The sequence below is a fragment of the Etheostoma spectabile genome, chromosome 9 (genome assembly GCF_008692095.1).
Source record: "Etheostoma spectabile isolate EspeVRDwgs_2016 chromosome 9, UIUC_Espe_1.0, whole genome shotgun sequence".
Taxonomy (NCBI): Eukaryota; Metazoa; Chordata; class Actinopteri; order Perciformes; family Percidae; genus Etheostoma; species Etheostoma spectabile.
In genome coordinates this window covers 36,678,442-36,696,926 of record NC_045741.1, presented here as the reverse complement: position 1 = coordinate 36,696,926, position 18,485 = coordinate 36,678,442, and the positions used below count along the sequence as shown (strand labels likewise).

The 18,485-nt window shown below is 41.4% G+C and overlaps 1 protein-coding gene across 1 annotated transcript in view; it reads left to right on the top strand.

The window, feature by feature from the left end:
• unc13a (unc-13 homolog A (C. elegans)) overlaps positions 1–18,485 on the top strand; it is a 47,452-nt gene that overhangs the window by 25,349 nt on the left and 3,618 nt on the right. Inside the window, exons 26-40 of the mRNA XM_032527082.1 lie at positions 419–552; positions 737–822; positions 1,043–1,169; positions 1,279–1,375; positions 2,828–2,971; positions 3,103–3,180; positions 3,327–3,404; positions 3,706–3,794; positions 3,917–4,063; positions 6,086–6,209; positions 10,498–10,554; positions 10,702–10,782; positions 12,837–12,984; positions 13,717–13,775; positions 18,207–18,448. Coding sequence (XP_032382973.1) covers positions 419–552; positions 737–822; positions 1,043–1,169; positions 1,279–1,375; positions 2,828–2,971; positions 3,103–3,180; positions 3,327–3,404; positions 3,706–3,794; positions 3,917–4,063; positions 6,086–6,209; positions 10,498–10,554; positions 10,702–10,782; positions 12,837–12,984; positions 13,717–13,775; positions 18,207–18,448 — 1,691 coding nt within the window. The remainder of the gene's footprint in view (positions 1–418; positions 553–736; positions 823–1,042; positions 1,170–1,278; positions 1,376–2,827; positions 2,972–3,102; positions 3,181–3,326; positions 3,405–3,705; positions 3,795–3,916; positions 4,064–6,085; positions 6,210–10,497; positions 10,555–10,701; positions 10,783–12,836; positions 12,985–13,716; positions 13,776–18,206; positions 18,449–18,485) is intronic.

Below are 18,485 nucleotides of genomic sequence, written 5' to 3'. Positions count from 1 at the left end.
AATTTTGAAAATGCATGAGTTGTTTAATTAACAACACATTCAAGATTTCCCCACAAAAAGTTTCTCTGTCTCAGACAATAAAAAAGGACCCTAAGTAAAATTCACACAAGAATACTAAATGGTCACACAATTAAATATCTTTTCAACCTTTAGAAGATGGGCCCTTTGGGTGTTTTATCCAACATGTGAGTAGAGGTTTGGTGTGTGCAGTTTGTTCTAAAGTTTGTTGCATGATGATGAAAAATTTGATCAAAAAACATGATTTGGCTTTAAAAAACAGAATACAGGTTGGCAGTTGTTGCCAAAGGGGCTGATCTTCCCATCATACTCTTAACAAAGTGAGCAGCAGGCAAAACCTACCCCAAATAAGTCTGTGTAGAGTTTTATTGTGACTCTAGTTGTGTCACTGCTTTTCCAGGCCAAACAGGGGGCTGTGCCTCCGGAGGAGCAGGGACCCAGCATCAAGAATCTGGATTTCTGGTCCAAACTCATTACACTTATTGTCTCCATTATCGAGGAGGACAAGAACTCCTACACCCCCTGCCTAAACCAGTGAGTCTCTATACTCCTCCTTTACATATTCTCTATTCCCAGAACCTTTCAAATGTGGTCACATTTCCTTCTCCATCTCTTCTGCACAGTTTCTGTTAGGCTCTTATCTGCTCACTCAGTTTAAAATACCTTCTCTCTCTAAGTTTATATAGAGTAAGCCTTTCTTCTTCTCTCCTCCATCAAGATTTCCCCAGGAGCTCAACGTGGGTAAAATTAGCGCTGAAGTGATGTGGAACTTGTTTGCTCAGGATATGAAGTATGCAATGGAGGGTGAGTGCAAGTCAATGATATATATACTGAGCCTCCAAACTGACTGAGCATTGTCAACACTGAAGACTCGTTAGATAAATGTGGCCGCTAACTGTGGGTCAATGTCTCTGTATGCACAATTATAGATCTGTGGAAATGGGAGATAGGCATAGCTTAAACACCAGGAGAGAGATTTGTTTCTTACTCAACCTGCATTTATCCACTTTATCCTTTTTCTCAGAACATGAAAAAAATCGCTTGTGCAAGAGTGCAGATTACATGAACCTGCACTTCAAAGTCAAGTGGCTGTACAACGAGTACTGCAAAGACCTGCCCTTCTTCAAGAGCAGAGTGCCTGAATATCCTGCGTGAGTAGCAACTCATCGACCTATACTGAAAAGAGAAAGTAAAAAAAAATAAAAATACATTTAGAAAGAAGAGAAGTACATATGTATTAATATGTTCTGTTCTCCATAGGTGGTTTGAGCCATTTGTTATTCAGTGGCTGGATGAAAATGAGGAAGTGTCTCGGGACTTTCTGCATGGCGCTTTGGAGAGAGACAAAAAAGATGGGGTAAAGGTTTTCAGCTCTTCTTTCCCCTCATCTCCACTTCCCTCCTCTGAAAGCGCTGTTGTTCAGGCAGCATTACTGTAATCCATCCTTCATACTTTCTCTGTCACACTCAAAAGTTCTCAGCCAAAGTATTGTCCTCCCTCCTGCTCTGCCTCCCCCTAGAGGTGGGTGGATCAATCCAAATATCGATAATATTGATACCAACACTAGTATTGATATTGATCAGTACCTGTGTAATGAGATTGATTCTTTAGTTTAAGTTTTTCTCCAGTGTGCACTGCTGCGCTTTCATCAAAGAGGCGACCTGTCACAAATGCTGTCGCAGTGCAGAGCAGGCACACATTGCTCCTCCTTTGCCCTCTTGTGATTTGACGTTGTACTGTCACGTGACTCACCGGCGCCACGCAAACAAGCAAGCAAGCAGCCAGCCAGCCAGCCAGCACCACACACACACACACACAAGCAGGTCAGAGATGGAGCAGAAGAATTGCAGAGAGGAAGAGAAGCGCCATGTGGCTTTTTTTTCTGGCCAAAAATGAGACAACAGCAAGCTGTACAAATTGTACAAAGGCTACATACAGCTCGATACAGTGGTAACACATCAAATTTATACAAGCATATGAAAATCCTGTCCTGGGTTTTAACTTATTAATAATCCAAAGGAAAAATAACAGAACCACTTAAAGGTCATGAAAATTCATTCAGATTTAGCAATTTCATGACAAATCAACCTTAATTATTAAAGTCTCCATATCGCATCAGTATTGGCGATACTGGCCTTGTACTTACTTGGTATGGGATTGATACCAAATTTTTCCTCCCACACTTCCCCGTGCCTCTCCTGCATTCTGCACAGGAAACAAGGAAGGCATGGACACAGCAGCACACGTCAACTCAAAGCAGTAAGTGTGTTTGGGTTGAGAGGATGTTTTAGTCAAAGTACTCTTTGGAAATTTAAAGAAGTGTGTTTGAGACGTGCATTTACTTAGGGATTGAGACTAGTCTGTGACAGCAAGATTTTGTGAATTAATGGCCTTATTCCAGAGTTTTAAATGGAGGAAAGCGGTCCTCACCTCATTACCCAGACTCCCCAGAAGACATACACCTACACACTCACCTATAGCCAATTAGGGGCCAGCAGCCAATTACAAGGAGGCAGACAGGAGGCCCCATCTGTCACCAGATGGCTGCCTAACTGGCTGTATGGCTGGTACAGCTCCACAGGGTCTGAGGCGAAGTACATGTGGGCAAAGATACCAAAGGTTCAGTTTAAAATAGCCTCTAGTGGTCCGTATCTAGGTCTAGTGTGTCCAGAGGACGCATCTTGCTTGCCTTTTTTCGAATCCATGCTTCTTACCTGCTACACCTGCTGATCCCTAATCACTTAACGCCTCTTCCCCATTATTATCTACCCTGTTTTTAATTTTCTTGCACACCTTTCCTGCCCTACAGTTCCAGGTCACATCAGAACATGCTCTGTTTTCCTGTTCGGTGGTGGACGTGTTTTCCCAGCTCAACCAGAGCTTTGAGATCATCAGGAAGCTTGAGTGTCCAGATCCGCAGATAGTAGGACACTACATGAAGCGATTTGCGAAGGTAGATTCAGTTCCTTTTGCAGTCAAATCATACCTTGCAAAATCAGCGTACAACAAAGGGGTCTTTAAATGTAGTTTTCAGTACAGCCTGATGATTGATGACTTGTTGCTCTTGTTTATTTCCCTGTCCAGACCATCAGCAATGTGCTTCTGTCCTATGCTGACATCATCTCAAAGGTCTTTGCCAACTATGTCACCATGGAGAAAGTGGTGAGTGGTCAAAGACTTAACTCAACTTAACTGGGTCAATAAAAACTAAATAAGACAAACAAAAAACAACATTTGATTTTCAGTTTAACACTGTTGTTTTCTATTACCCAACAAGAAGGCTGATCCATTTGTCTTTCTCTCCTCAGCCCTGCATCCTGATCAACAACATCCAACAGCTACGAGTTCAGCTGGAGAAGATGTTTGAAGCCATGGGGGGAAAAGATGTGAGTGATTCTGTTTTTTTGTCCTCTCTCGAGCTTCAACCGGTATTATTTACCAGCTTTGTTTTGTGTGCCTTTATTGATATTTGGTCGATGTTACCTTCTTTATTCCAATGTGTCCATTATTGTCATTTTTAACCCACCTGCCCTAAGACTCCATTCAGCTTTGTGTGGTGTGTGTTGTGTGTGTGTGTGTGTGTGTGTGTGTGTGTGTGTGTGTGTGTGTGTGTGTGTGTGTGTGTGTGTGCGTGTGTGTGTGTGTGTGTGTGTGTGTGTGTGTGTGGTTTCCATTTACGTACTTTAGTTGTGTGTGGAGGCCAGCGATATCCTGAAAGACTTGCAGGTTAAGCTAAACAATGTCATGGATGATCTCAGCAGGGTCTTTTCTGTCAGGTAGACACACACTCACACAAAAGTCATTCACACATGAGTGTGACATTAATGTGATGTACTGTATATTTAGACAGACCGACCAACAGACTTTGATAAAAGCTTTTTCTACTTTTCCTCTGTAGTTTCCAGCCTCACATAGAGGAGAATGTGAAGCAGATGGGTGACATCTTGGCTCAGGTGAAGGGAACCTCAAATGTGGGAAATGCCAGCAGCGTGGCCCAGGATGCTGACAACGTCCTGCAGCCCATCATGGAGTTCCTTGACAGCAAGTGAGATGGTCTGAAGTCTAAAAGAGATAGTTTAGCTTTGGGAGCATTTTATTATTTTTACCTTTTAAAAAGCAAAGAGTTTTTTGCTTTTTTTGTGCTTGAGTGCAATTTGAAGGTATGTTGGATGGTTATCATAGTTCACGTCAACGTGTAGATGTCTGGGATGTTAAGTTGCAGCTCAGGAGGAGTTATATCAGCAATCCACGCACACAAGTGTCAAATATGTTTATGTAAATTAAATTAAACTTACTTTTGAGAGGAATTTCTTGAGACACAGTCCAATATTGAGCTAATAGTATAACTTAAGCTGTTCATCCAGACACAAGAAAGACTAAGGGCCCTATTTTAATGATCTAAGCGCAAGGCATGAAGCGCATGGCACAAGTGCGTTTAGACTTAGACTTGGAAAACTTTAATGTTCCCGAGAGGCAATTTGTTCTACAGTAAACGCATATTGACACATAACCCACAATACAAACATTGATCCAGATATCTACAACACCATTTATCTAACACATAACATACACATATCAATAAATATAATTGAGTAGAAGGAGTGTATTGCACAATGTCATAAATAAATAGACAAAACTACAGCCCATTACTTAACATATATTCCTTCAGTTGTACACCTCCCTAAAACTTATTTGATTGGGTTATTCCCATAGGAATGAATGAGTTTTTTGCTCGGTTTGTTCTGACGTTAGGGTATCTATATCTACCACCAGAAGGGAGCGGCTTAAACTCCACTGATAGCGGATGGAGTGTATTCATGTGAATGTATGTATTCATAATTTCTCTCTTCTTATCAAGGTGTGTCTAAATCCACTTTTGCTAGTCTGATGGTGGAAAAAAGAGTCTGTGCACTAGGCGCATGGTTCAAAAGGGTTGTACTAAGTGTCATCATTAATTCATAGGTGTGTTTTTGGCGTAACATGCAATAAACCAATCAGTGTCATCCCCCATTCCCTTTAGAAGACAGGTACGTTTGTACCTTGGCGCATTGCTATTACGACGGTGGCACCGTAATTTTTTTTGTATGTAATTTTTGCATGTGTGTGTGCTGTGCTTATGCTCTGCATACACCTAGGCTAATTTTTCTAATGCACTGGTAAAATAACAATGAAATGCTACACTATTGACTTTAGACCATGTTTTTGTTGGTCAATGGCGCGATCACTTCCCTCTGCCTCAAGATAGAAAAATGCCAAGAATTCACATGGACGGTCTTAAAATAGCAAAGACACTTACGTCTGGCTTTGCGCCGGGTACAAGATAGGGCCTTAATAAAGTTTATTAGTTCTTTAACCAAGTCTATTAGTTGACCTGACTCTAGGTGAGTTGAACATCCGCTTGGAATCAAAGATGTGTTCTCAATGAACTTCCACACTAATGGACATACAGCAGAACAAGAACACCAAAGCTCAAATCATTTTTATTTATATATCCCTATATCACAAATCAGAAATTTTCCTCAAGAGGCTTTACAATATGTACAGCAAACGACATCCTCTATCCTTAGATCCTAAATTGAAATGACTACCAATTACCAATATTGGACAAAAATTGATGCCAGTTTCTTGAATGAGCCCACCCTCTTTACTTCCCCATCCTGGACAAAGGAGCTCCTGTTCCCTCTGGTAATTCACCACAAGCTCATTGTTTTTACTGATATTGAGCTTTAGGTGGTTGTCAGTTTGACGCAACTCTATTAATCCTCTGTACTTCTCTGTATAAAAAAGTCTAGACAATATGTTTCACCATGGAAATTATTCCCTGGAATCCTATATGTCAATATAGTGATAACTTCCACTTGCCAAAAATACCCTAATATCTTTCATTAAACTCCTTCACTACATATACTGTATTATATGAGTCTGGACAGACACGGATATAAACAACGTCATGCAACGTGCAACTTGACTGGTGGGCAGAGGCATACAGTACATCTGCGAGGTGTTAATTTGCCTTCTTAAGCTGCTTTTTATTCATCCCTCCTTCCTGTCTGCCCCCTTCTGCCAGCCTGACTTTGTTTGCTAAGATCTGTGAGAAGACTGTGCTGAAACGTGTGCTGAAGGAGCTGTGGAAGCTGGTGATGAACACCATGGAGAAGACCATCGTTCTGCCGCCACTCACAGACCAAACGGTGAGAGTGCACAGTCGTACAGATACACACACAGAGGCCTACAGTCGTACAAATACACACAATAATGATGCTAAGCTACACTCATTGCTGGCTCTGCCTGCGCTACATGCAAGAAGTGATTTAACATTTTTAGAGTGGATAAGTATGCACATATGTACACACACATACACATCACTAGGATATATTTTCCAGAAAGCTTACTAATTATTTTGAGTAAGCATGGATGCTGCTACGAAGAGATTCGAATATTTGATCTGATGATGACCGCAGGAACAAGGTAGACAGAAGAGAAACAACGATCAAATCCTGTAACACACATACGCGCATGCACAAACACAAACTTGCACACAGCTTCAACTGCCACGCTGCATCAAAAGAAAAAAGGAGGAGGTGGAGCATAAGGAAATGGATTTCAAAGGCAGGCATTTTGTGTGTGTGTGTTGTGAATCAAGATGGCCCTCTTATAAACAAAGGATCTAGCTATCTACATGGCATCCTATCCAAACATTATATTTAGCATCGCCCCCAGCGCCTTCATTCGTCCAAACAATCAAGTTGAAACCCTTTTTTTTTGTTAAAGCTGAAAGACAAAAGGAGTGCACCATATCATTCTAACACCAGCTCATGGCTGCTCTCCAGTATGTCAGCCAACTATCTGAAGAGATTTCTGATTTATGGGTAACTCATAACAGAGTGGCAGAAAATATTTGCCCAAAGGATTTGGCCCACTTTCAAAAACAATCATACATTTTGGAAAGCAGCCTCTTATTTCCTTTTCTTTTGGATATATGTGTTCTTATTTGTGTTTGGTTATTAACTAAAGAGCCTCATATCACTATTAATAAGGTAATAATTTTATCTCTGGTAACCATGTACAGTGCTAGCCAGTTGCCAACACAACTGGTCTAGCCTCATAGGTATGACCAATTGAGTTTATCCGATTAGAAAAAAGAGAGAGGGACAAAAACAGGAGAAGAGAGTTATCCCAGAATATGTGATAATGCCACATGATCATCTCTTGATCATTTGAAGTTGCTGTTAAAAGCCCAAACTTTTATTTGCTCTATTCTAAAAAATAATTGTAGGAGTTAAGTTACTTATTAGCCGACCCCTCTTACTGCTCTACTTGTACTTAGTCCAGGCTTTAGACAGGTACCAATTGGTCCACGTCCCTCCAGCCCTGAGGCCCAAACTTGTGTTTTTTTAATTGATGTGGGGCTCTTTGCAGCTTGACTGACCCTTCTCTCTGGTTGTTGTTGTTGTTGTGATTACTATTACATCCCGCTCCCACCGCTCTCCCTCCACAGATGATTGTAAGTACAGCACTCCTGCGTGTGTGTCTGTCTGTCCGTCCACGGTGGTTGATTCTCTGCTATATGTGGCTGCAATCTTCCCCTGTTTTTATCCCACATCACATTCTCTCCTTCTCACAGCCTCTCAGATCTGTCCCTTTCTGTCTCTTCTTCTCCTTTTTCTTCTTTTTTTTGCTCCTTCTTTCTTTCCTCCTCCTCATCTTTCCTTTTTTCTTCTCTTTTCTTCTCTCCTCCAACACTCTTTTGAGTAGACAGAAGCATGGTGCATTCCTGACTGGTTCTGATAGGTCCCACACCCCCCTTCAACAATCTCCCCCTCCCCCCCTCTTCTGCTGTCTCTTCTTCCTGAACACTTTCCTCAAACAGGAAGTGGTACTCCTCTCTTGCGCCTAGTGTTGCCTTGTATCTTCTCATGCATTGTGTCCTTTACTGGGACTCTGGTGGGGTGATTCTGATCGATGGCTTGGTATCTGGTGTCCTGCCCTACCCCCAGCCCCTTTCCCTCCTTCTAAGCCTCTGCGCCCTCCCCCCCACTGTCCCCTCCTTCCCCACCTGTTTGAACTGTGTCCCCCCTCCACCGCCCACTGTGGGTTTGTTGCTTGCGTCTGATCTATTTCAACACTGCAGTCTTCTCTCAGTATACTGTACAACACTGTACTGTATGTCTCTGCAGACCTGTCATGTTGGTCTGTCCTGGTTTGATTTCATGTTCTGTTGTTACTATGACAATTGTAATGCTGGTATTATGTCACTGATTCTGATGCGCAGAATGGCTTTTCTTACAAGACGTTGGCTTGAGTTGATTAAAAAAAGTGCATTCAGCGTATTATGCAAAACCTACTCTTAATGTCTTAAAGCTCTACTGTATGTGTTGTTTTTTTTTACCAGTGTTGGATCTGACTCTTGCACGATATAACGAAGCATCCAGTTTCAAATGAAACCTTTTAGAATTCTGTTGTATACTTGATGATAGTACACATGCAAGAAAATGTAGCGCCACACAGGAAGTAATGCTTTTGTAATGAACAGAACAATGACGTGCGTTTCTCCGTCCAAATGATCTGTGGCACTTGTTTGTCAAGTCAGTTATGTCAAGTGTAACCAGAGGTGGAAGAAGTATTCAGTTGCTTTACCTAAATGAAAAAGCAACACTACACTGTGACATAATCCATTACAAGTCATATTATTGTTCTGAAAATGTTGCTCAAGTAAAGTACGTAAGTATTATCAGTAAAACATGTTTAAAGTATCAAAAGTAAAAGTACACAGGCAGAAAAATGGCACCTGTGAGTGTTTTAACTATAATACACCGTTTGGTAGTTAAATCCAATATATATGCAACACAACAAATTTCAATAATGATCATAAGGTACCTCAAACTTATACTCTAACTACAGACATTGAGTACATGTAGTTAGATTTCACCAATAAGTGCAACAGTTGAATGAATAAATTCTGACCTTTATGTATTGCATATATGATGTTCTGAGTTTCATCTTATCTTCTGTTTAAAGGAATAGTTTGACTTTAATATTAAAATAAACGTACTTGCTTTCTTGTCCAGAGTCAGATAAGAAGATCGATACCACTCTCATATCTATACGTTAAGTATGGAGCGAGAGCCAAAGTCAATTATGGTATGGTGGTCAGTTATTGTAGAACTTGTTTGTTAAATCAGTAAACAAATAGAAATGTTAAATTGACAATTTCTAAGTATATGTTGTCAGCACCTATGTACTCTTATCAGCATGTATGCTGTTCATGCTCTGCCAACTAGCAATTTGTTAAACCATGTTTACTTTAATTTGTGGTTAGGCACAAAATCATCTGCTAATTAGCCTACTGAAAGGAGGTCTGTGGCTGCGACGAATATCCTCAAATTTCATTCCACATTTTGCAAAGCAACATATGCCCTTTTGATTGCATATTCTCATATAGCCAAAGAGAGTGAAGTGCACGGACTGGCCACTGCTTGCAGTATTAACCACATGCTCTTTTTCCAGGGGAGGCTGAAGAATGCTTCTCACAGTGATGTAAGGACTAAACCCCTTTAGATCAATGTGTCTTGTCTCTCAATGTCTTCTCTCCGTGTCTCCGTGTCCCTCCCTCAGCTCGCCAGTCAAACAAAGACGTGGAAATATAGATTTTTTACTATTGTTTTATTTTTACACAACATTCCTTTATAGTGCTGTTTATATGCTGTGAGAAATACTGTAGCAGTAGCTGACTGCACTCCCAGCCTCACCGCAGGTCATACACTCTAATTTACTTGTAGACATTTGCGGCTCAAACGCACCACAAATCTTAAGTCAAGGAGTTTAATTGGCACTTCATTTTACTTGGATTTCAAATACAATGCACTGTTTTGTTCATTTCTGCTACGTAACACAGACAGCGGCTGAGCCTCATAAGGCAAAGTCAGTAGAGATGGCCTAAGGCTGTAACCAAGTATAGGATTTGAAGGTGCAGTCAGCAGCACTTAGTGATATATTCTCTTCCCAGAGTATTGCATTAGGCTGGACATCCAGTAAATACCTGCGTACACCACAGTGCAACGTGTGTGTGTGTGTGTGTGTGTGTGTGTGTGTGCGCGCACCTGCATGTGTGTGTTGATGAGTGCACAAGTGTGTCTTCTTTCTTTTCCTCACTACGAGCTGAGGCACTTTCCCTTCTCTTCATACTGGTGTGTGTGTGTGTGTGTGCGTGTGGGAGGGGGGGATTTGTGCAGGGGAGGGTAATGTTTTGGAATAAAACACATAAGTATGATAACATCACTTGAAGGAAAAAGTATCTTGACAATTGTAAAGCGGCTCAGAGTGACTGTTCATGAACGTGTGTGTCAGAAACGTCGCTGTCCTCTGTGTGACACTAAGCCGTTTACTGCTGCCCTGCACTGTGGTGATAATAACAGTACTTTTCTCTCTCTCACTCTCTCTTGTCTATCTTTCTTCTATCTGTCTTTCTGTCTCTTCCAGGGCACTCAGCTCATCTTTAACGCTGCCAAGGAGCTGGGACAGCTGTCCAAGCTGAAGGTACAAAATGTTTTTTACACCATTATGCTCTGAGCATGGCATCAGTGCTTCAGATTAAGACTCTAATTGACTAGCAAATATAAGTGAGGGCATATAAATGGACGGATGAATAATTTTGGTCTTTGTTTCTATATTTGTTGTCTTCAGGAGCACATGGTTCGTGAGGAGGCCAAAGCGCTTTCACCTAAGCAGTGCGCTGTGATAGAGCTGGCACTGGACACCATCAAGGTAGAAAGACTGCTATACATTATGTGCAATCTTTCACTGTTAGTGGGCACCTTAAATGTTTGACAATGAAGATGTGTGACTCATGGAAATGACAGTAAATTGCAGTATGTGCTTTGGTTTTGTCAAGTCAAACTCTTGATGTGATGGATCGTGAATGACGTGGTGTAATAGTCCAACCTTTAAAGGTCCAATGTGTAGGAATTTCTCCCATCTAGTATTGAGATTATATAAATAATCAACTCTCTTGCACCATGCAGTTTAAATTACGTTTTACAGCTACGGTAGGCTGTAAAGCCGGTCTTTTTTTTATTTTTTCAAAATAGTTTTTTTTTTTATGGTTGAAGAAGAGGACTCCTGTTCGTGAAACTTGGATTTTGAATACGTGCATGAGGCGGGGTGGCAATTGGAAGAGACAGGGATTTTCCCAGTCGGCCGGTAGTGTTTTGAGGTCACTCCAGCAGCTGACTGCTCTTTCCGTAGATTTTTTTTGTCACAGTGTGCTGCAGAATGTATTAAGATGTATTAACATGTCCATGTTTCCTTCTTCAATGTTGCTGTTATTAGCTATTATACCCATTAGCAGCACCTGGGAGTTTATCAAGTGACAGTGAAAACGCAAAAGGCAGAGCAGTATGTCTTGTATGTCCCTTACCGGCTAACGTATTTCAAGATGGCGCGTGACTATGGAGAATCTAACCTGTCACTGCCCGATATGAGTCGAGTGCAGATTTGAGTTGCGCATGCGTCACTTTGCGACAAGTAGCCTACAAGATCCTAATGAGAGACTTCTCTAATGTCAATACAGTAAAAATTGACCTACTTAACGAAGTTCGTTCACTGCTGGCTACAAGCTAGCAATCAAACACAGCAAAGGCTGTCAGTTGAATAGCGTTTTGAGCTAACATTAGCAATCAAACAATCATAGATAGCTAAAAGGTTTTTGAAACGATTTCCATTTTCTGTTATTGTTTTTAATGAGAAAGTTTATTATTTCATGAATTTCACAGCTTTCAGTATGACATGTTATGCTGTAAACTGTTTAAATCTAAGCATGCACAACTCACATCTGCACTCAACCAGAGCCGGTCTGACTCAACTCTCATCCATGGATGTATTAAGAGAACATTGCTTTCATCGAGTATGACCCGTCATGCCGTAAAGCGTTTAAATCTGAGCATGCGCGACTCAAGTCTGCACTTGACTTACATCGGGCAGTGACATACACCATAGATGTATTAATAGAACGGTCTACACCAGTTCATGCATGCGCAAATGTACAATTTCAAGCCTATAGGAATACTTGAAATTGATAGTAGTGGTCAATATTCATAAAAAATGACAATTTTTTGAAGGGCAATACAGATTTTGATAATGAACAACAACTAAAGTTACACACTGGACCTTTAAAACAGACATTTCAATCAAAAAGCGTGTTTTTTACAAGATATAAGAACTACAGAGAAATTAATCATTTGTTCTGTACAACATGAGAGTACAGTGAAGAATGCCCATTACAATTCCCGACAGTCCAAAACCCAGGAACAATTCATTTACTATACTTGTCTTTAAGACAGAGAAAAGCAATTTTGAACCTATAAAGAAACGGTTAACATTTTTGCTTGGAAAAAAATGGTTAATCTATTATCCAAATAGTTTATGAATAATTTTCTGTCAATCAACTAAAAGAGTAATCAACTACTTGATCAATTGACCAGTCGTTGCACCTCTGCACAGTGGATATGACACATGCCTTTGGTGTGGGAGACCCGGGTCCAATTCCGACTGCAACACAAAAACACATGTGTCCTTTGAGAAACCTAGCCCATACTTGCTCCAGAGGTGTGCAGTCTCTGACATACATAGCAAATGTTAGTTGCTTTGGATAAAAGCGTCAGCTAAATGACATGTAATGTAAAGTTCTGGATTGTTGTGTAAAAGTTTTAAAATCCCTTTTTTTCTTATTAGAACAAAGAAAGTGCCTCTTCTTCAGTAAGATTTAGGAAGTAAGTTAACAGCTTTCTTCTACTTTGTCTGCCTGTTCTTGTGTGTGTTAGCAATATTTCCATGCTGGTGGTGTGGGTCTGAAGAAGACTTTCCTGGAGAAGAGTCCTGACCTCCTGTCTCTCCACTACGCCCTGTCGCTCTACACTCAGGCAACAGACAAACTCATTAAGACCTTTGTCCAGTCACAGAACGCACAAGGTAACCTAATGGTCCTTACTCTCTGTGACACTCTTCCCTTTCTCTGTCTTTGGGAGACTTGTGATTCTTTTTATTTATTTATTTTTTTCCAAATCTGAAATTAATGTCTGATGTTATGTAAGTCTGCTGTGCTCTCTCAGAGAAACCACTCTACTCAGTGTCTCCCACTCCTCTCTTGATATTAGGGTTTCCCAAATGTTGCTTTGTAGAGCATAAAGTCGAGTCTCTCGGTAGCCGGCCTCAGGAAACACACAGATTATTCTTCACATGATCTGACAGCTATTTGCAATGAAAATATAAATAGCCGCCCCTTCTTTTATCTCACTCTTTGATTCTGTTGCTCAGCTTCTATCCTACCTTCAGATGGCTACATAGCATCCATCCTCTTTGTGGGAACGCTGATGCTGACACGCTATCACTGAGCAGCGTTGGTAGAAATGCCATTTGAGCAGATGATCGTTCAAAATTGAATTGGCAAAATGCCAACATCTAAGTCCATTTTACAGCAGTAGATCTGTGTGAGCTTTTCATGTTGCAGTATTGCACAGCAGATCAGAAGAATTAAAAACGACGTATCTGTCAGGATTTCTTCCATCTTTAGAGACAAGACTTATAAATGTTGCTTTGTTTTTCTACTCTGTTATTCTTAAATTCAACTTCTGCAATCCTCACATTTCTACGTGTTTCTCCTTTCTCTGTCTACTCCCTCCTTCTGCCCCGTCTGTGGGCCAGTGTTCGGCGGGAAGGGGGTGAGGTTCACCACTAGTGAGGATGTTTGCCCAGACAAGGGTATGTGGCACTCAGGCTCAGGGCCTGAGACATCCAGGATTACCAAAAAGCCTCCAGACCAAAGTCCAACTCCCTCCACGTTCCACCCCACCCCATGTGCATCCCCTGACTCCCCTGCCTGCTCAAACTCATCCCAACAGACAACTGCAATGCACAGATTGAACATCTTTTTCTCTCTGTCTCTGAACAAACATATTGTACATGCCCACCGCGACAATACGAACATAGACTTTATGCATTCATGCATGTAATGTACACACTGATGTCTGTATGTACGGAACTGCACTGAATACATACTCCATGGACTGTATGTATGAGCAGACACTCAAGCATGATGTGCTGACATCAGACAAAAAGAGTAGAACTGCATTGGAGTGTGGAGCAATCCTGATCCAGCATGATGTCACCCAGAGAGGCCCAAGGGCCGCATGTGTTGCGTTTGTGTGTGCGTGTGTGTGCGTGTGTGTGTGTGTGTGTGTGTGTGTGTGTGTGTGTGTGTGTGTGTGTGTGTGTGTGTGTGTGTGTGTGTCTGTGTCTGTGTCTGTGTGTGTGTGTGTGTTTGTGCATGTGTATGTCTGTGTGCGTGTGCGCGTGTGCTGTCCTTAAGGTTGTTGAAGCGGAAGCACTGTGTATTGTACGTCTCCAGCGAGGAACACAGAGAGGAAATCCTTAACCTCCACGTTACCACCCCTGGCCAATCTGTTTGAAGGGAAAGACGCTGATTAAGAGGACTAGGATAAGGATAGAATAATGATGGCTGTTGGCTCAGTTTTGTCTGGGAGGGCTCTCTGTCCTCGCCTGCTCGATCATCATCGCACACAAACACAGTCGGAGACAGACACGTTCAAACACACACACAGCTCCCACGCGCGTTGGACGAGTGCAGTGACGAGAAAGGATACTCAACTCTCTTCCCCCACAGAGTGAGCCAATCAGAGAATGTCCCACAGGTCAGGTGGTCTGATTTCTGTCACTTTGGATTAGTATCAAAAGATTTGACTCCTGCTTACTAACCCTCACACAGGATGACTTCATTTGATGCTGCACAAGCTCCAGCACACTGACAGTCCTCTAAAAGGACAATAGTGGTATGTACAATGTAAAACCACTGACTGGACATTATGTTTTTTTTACTGTTTACATCTGTCTGAATTTGTGTGCCCCGTCTGAAATTTCCAGTAGGTCATTGCAATCGCGTATCTGAGCTCCTCTATCTTAGATCACATGACTGACAGAATGTAACCTGATTGTAAGGAAGTGTGATTAATTAAAATGAGACTCAAGTGTTTATCCTTGATAATCCCTGAATTTTTAAATTAGAATTTTCATCTTGATTTTATGTGTCTGAATTTCACCAATTCAACAGACGCTACTTGGCTCTTTTTGACTCAAAACTTTTTATTTAGACTTGGATTTTCTATCTGAATTTGTGTAAAATAATCTTTAAAACAAGTTTTTGATAGCAATACTTTTGACTTCTGAAAGTTATGTATTCAGTTGCTTATGGAATTCTAATTATCACGGCCTTGCTTTGCTTCCATAGTGAAGGTCTATATAGAAAACAAAGTAGCGTGTCTTCAGCTTTCATGCCAGCTGCTGGATGTCCTTGACTGTAACAAGTTGCAAATTAACTTCCTGCCAAGCCGCTTTTACTTGGCAGTTTTTTCTTAGCAGTAGATGATTAGAGCAAGATGAAGATGAACTTGACTGCTGCTGATCAGTGATGACTGTCATCCTTACATTCTGCAGTCTATGAGCTGCATTATTTGTAATAGAAGTACGCAAAAGTCATTTGTGAATGTGCCGTAAACACGGGCGATGTTTTGACGCAATCACAGTACAAGTTTGGGATTTAATGTCTATTCTGGTGGAAATTTGCAATATGGTAGAAATATTTGCACTTCTGATTGGAGTGTTTATTAAAGAAGAAAAGCCTGTGTTTTCTTGGCAACATGTCCCTGCCTCCTAGCCAGCACAGTTTCTTTCCCATCCTTTATGGACGTCCTCCATAGAGTAGACAAGGCCAGATGGACGACTGCTGCTCTCTTTGGTCCTGTTGGCAGCGACACCAACAATCCTATACTGCTCCCTGGCGAGATGCTTGCCAGGAACACTCTGCCGTCTAACTCCCACAGACACCTTGTTCAGTGGGCGGCTGGTTCAAAACACACAGACACACACACGCACACACACACACACACACACACACACACACACACACACACACACACACACACACACACACACATACACACAGGCTGCTTGTCGCCACAAAGATACCGTTGACAAAGTGAAGACACTAATTAAAACATTGAAAATGAATGTCCATCTGTCACCGTATCCTTCTGGAGATGTATGTGGATCTACGAACTACGTTTTCACATGAGGCACAAAACCACACACAGGGGACACTGAGGAAAGATTTGACCACCATCTCCCTCCCAGACAAAAGAGTTCGAGGCTGAGTGAAGCCATCACTGTCTTCTTTCCCCTAAAATAGTCTTACAGCTAGAAGTGTTGTATGGAGCCAAGGGGCCCAAGACCTGAAGTTGGACCCAGGTCTAAAGTTGAATTATTTAGGATGGGGGTGGGCCAATCTGCCATAAGTTAGACGGTAGAAAAGAAGAAACAGAATAGTAAAATTTAATGTGGAGAAGATAATGACAAAAGGTAAATAAAAAAAAACATGTGGAACTTGAATAAGAGTCCTCAAGACACTCTTCCTACAGTACAGTTTTATTATCAGAAGTGCCGTCCTTAACCAACAGATCTGAGAGGCTCCTTCCACTTTCTTACCCCTCCTCTTGCCATGCTTGGGTAAAAGTCTTTACCAAGGAATGGGTGTGTCCACCTAGCTAGATCTATCGAGAGTCCCGACCGATCTTGTGGGGGAACCCCAAATGTCGTTTACTTCCCCGCTTTTCCTGTTTTTCTCTGCCCTTTTTAACCCCGCATCAAACAGACAACTGCTCTATGAGGGGCAAAATACTGCCTACTGGACCAAAAAATTTCCTTCAATTGTAGCGTACAAAGGATTCAGAAGATCTAATTAAAGTAGAAGCCTTACTGAGGGATTGAATACAGTCAGTACAAAACTATCCACTGGACTGTTGTAGAGTTGTTAAGAGATGATTTGCCGCAAGAGGGGTTCATATTTTAAGTTTTTTTAAAATGCATACATTATTTTAAAAAGTATGCCCCCGTAGCAGCCGTTGTTGTCCACTTGACCACAACATATGACAAGTAGACATATGCCTTTTTGAAGTCCCCCTGTTACACAGTGATTGTTAAAAGCTAAAGACATTTTTTTCCAGGTCAATTTTTGTGTTTTCCCAAAAAATTTAGTCAAACCTTTCAAGTTAAGCATTAAATTAAATGGAAGGGGCTGAATTTTTTTAAGTAGGAGGACAAATTTTGGGCACGTGGTTTTTGAAAACTTTTGGGTTTGGGGTAGGGCACAAGAGCCCCGTTCCAAATTTAAAGGCAGTAAAAGACCCTTCTTCGGTCGTCTTCTGTCCCCTAGGCTTGGGGTGGGATGCGTGGGGGAGGTGCCCCCCAGTGGGGGGATTTCCCACCCCAACATGGAGAGCAAAAGTCCAGAAAAAGGAAAAGGGCCTAACCCCTTTTTTTTTTACCCCCAACAAACAATCCCAACTGAAGGCAATTAGACCTTTTCCCTTTCAACGTTCAAACCCATTGTTGAAATGTGACCAGCACTTATTTGCATACTGAGATAAAAGGTTTTACCCCAAGATATGTATTTGAATGTAGCCTTCGCCAAAAAGTAGAATAGAGAAAAAGAAAAACGTTTTTTAAAAAGATAAACAACCAAAATTTTAAACCAAGATTTTTTTTAGTAGTGTTCAAGCAACAAACCCATGGATGACTCAGTTTAAATCTGACTTTAACAAAGCAAAGAAATTATTTATGAATATTTTCCTGATGAGAGAGTAGATGAATTCACTTGTTCTTTTCCTGGCTTTAAGGATAGTTAAGAACAACAGATCTTGTGAGTAAAACCAGTAATAAACTACTTTGCTGCTTTGGTTTTACGGTACAAGGGTGTAAATGATCACAAAGAAAACCTGGGATGGTCTAACAGAAAAAAAGAAATCAACAAATGAGTGTGAGTTTTGGCGTTAGTAATACATTTCATTGTTCTAATGTCAGGCACACGCCCATGCAGTAGAAAGTCATATGGATATGTAATATTGCCATAATATGCCCATAATAGCCAGCGCCGACTGCTTTTCAGCTGCAAAAGAAAAAGGACTAATGAAATAAAACCCCAATATAATATATATTATATTACAATAACCCTCCACCCCACCCCCCAACCCCCAACCCCCCCATCACTTTCACAGAGATATATGATACCTGATGGAGAGATTTTCTTGTTCTGAATTTTCTGTTCACTCTCTCTTTTCTATCACCGCTCCACATTTTCTCCACATGGATCTTTCTCCTTGTCTCTCACCTTCCCACTGTCGTTCCCTCCATCTGTCCTTGTCTCAGTGGTGGCTGCCAATGACCTGAGGTGGCAAACCCAGGGAATATTCCGGCCATTTGTGGAGGTCTATATCATCGGACCTCACCTCAGCGACAAGAAGAGGAAGTATGCCACCAAGTCGAAGAACAACAGTTGGGCTCCCAAATATAATGAAACCTTCACCTTGTGAGTATTAATACTGATAACGATTGGCTGTTTTCTG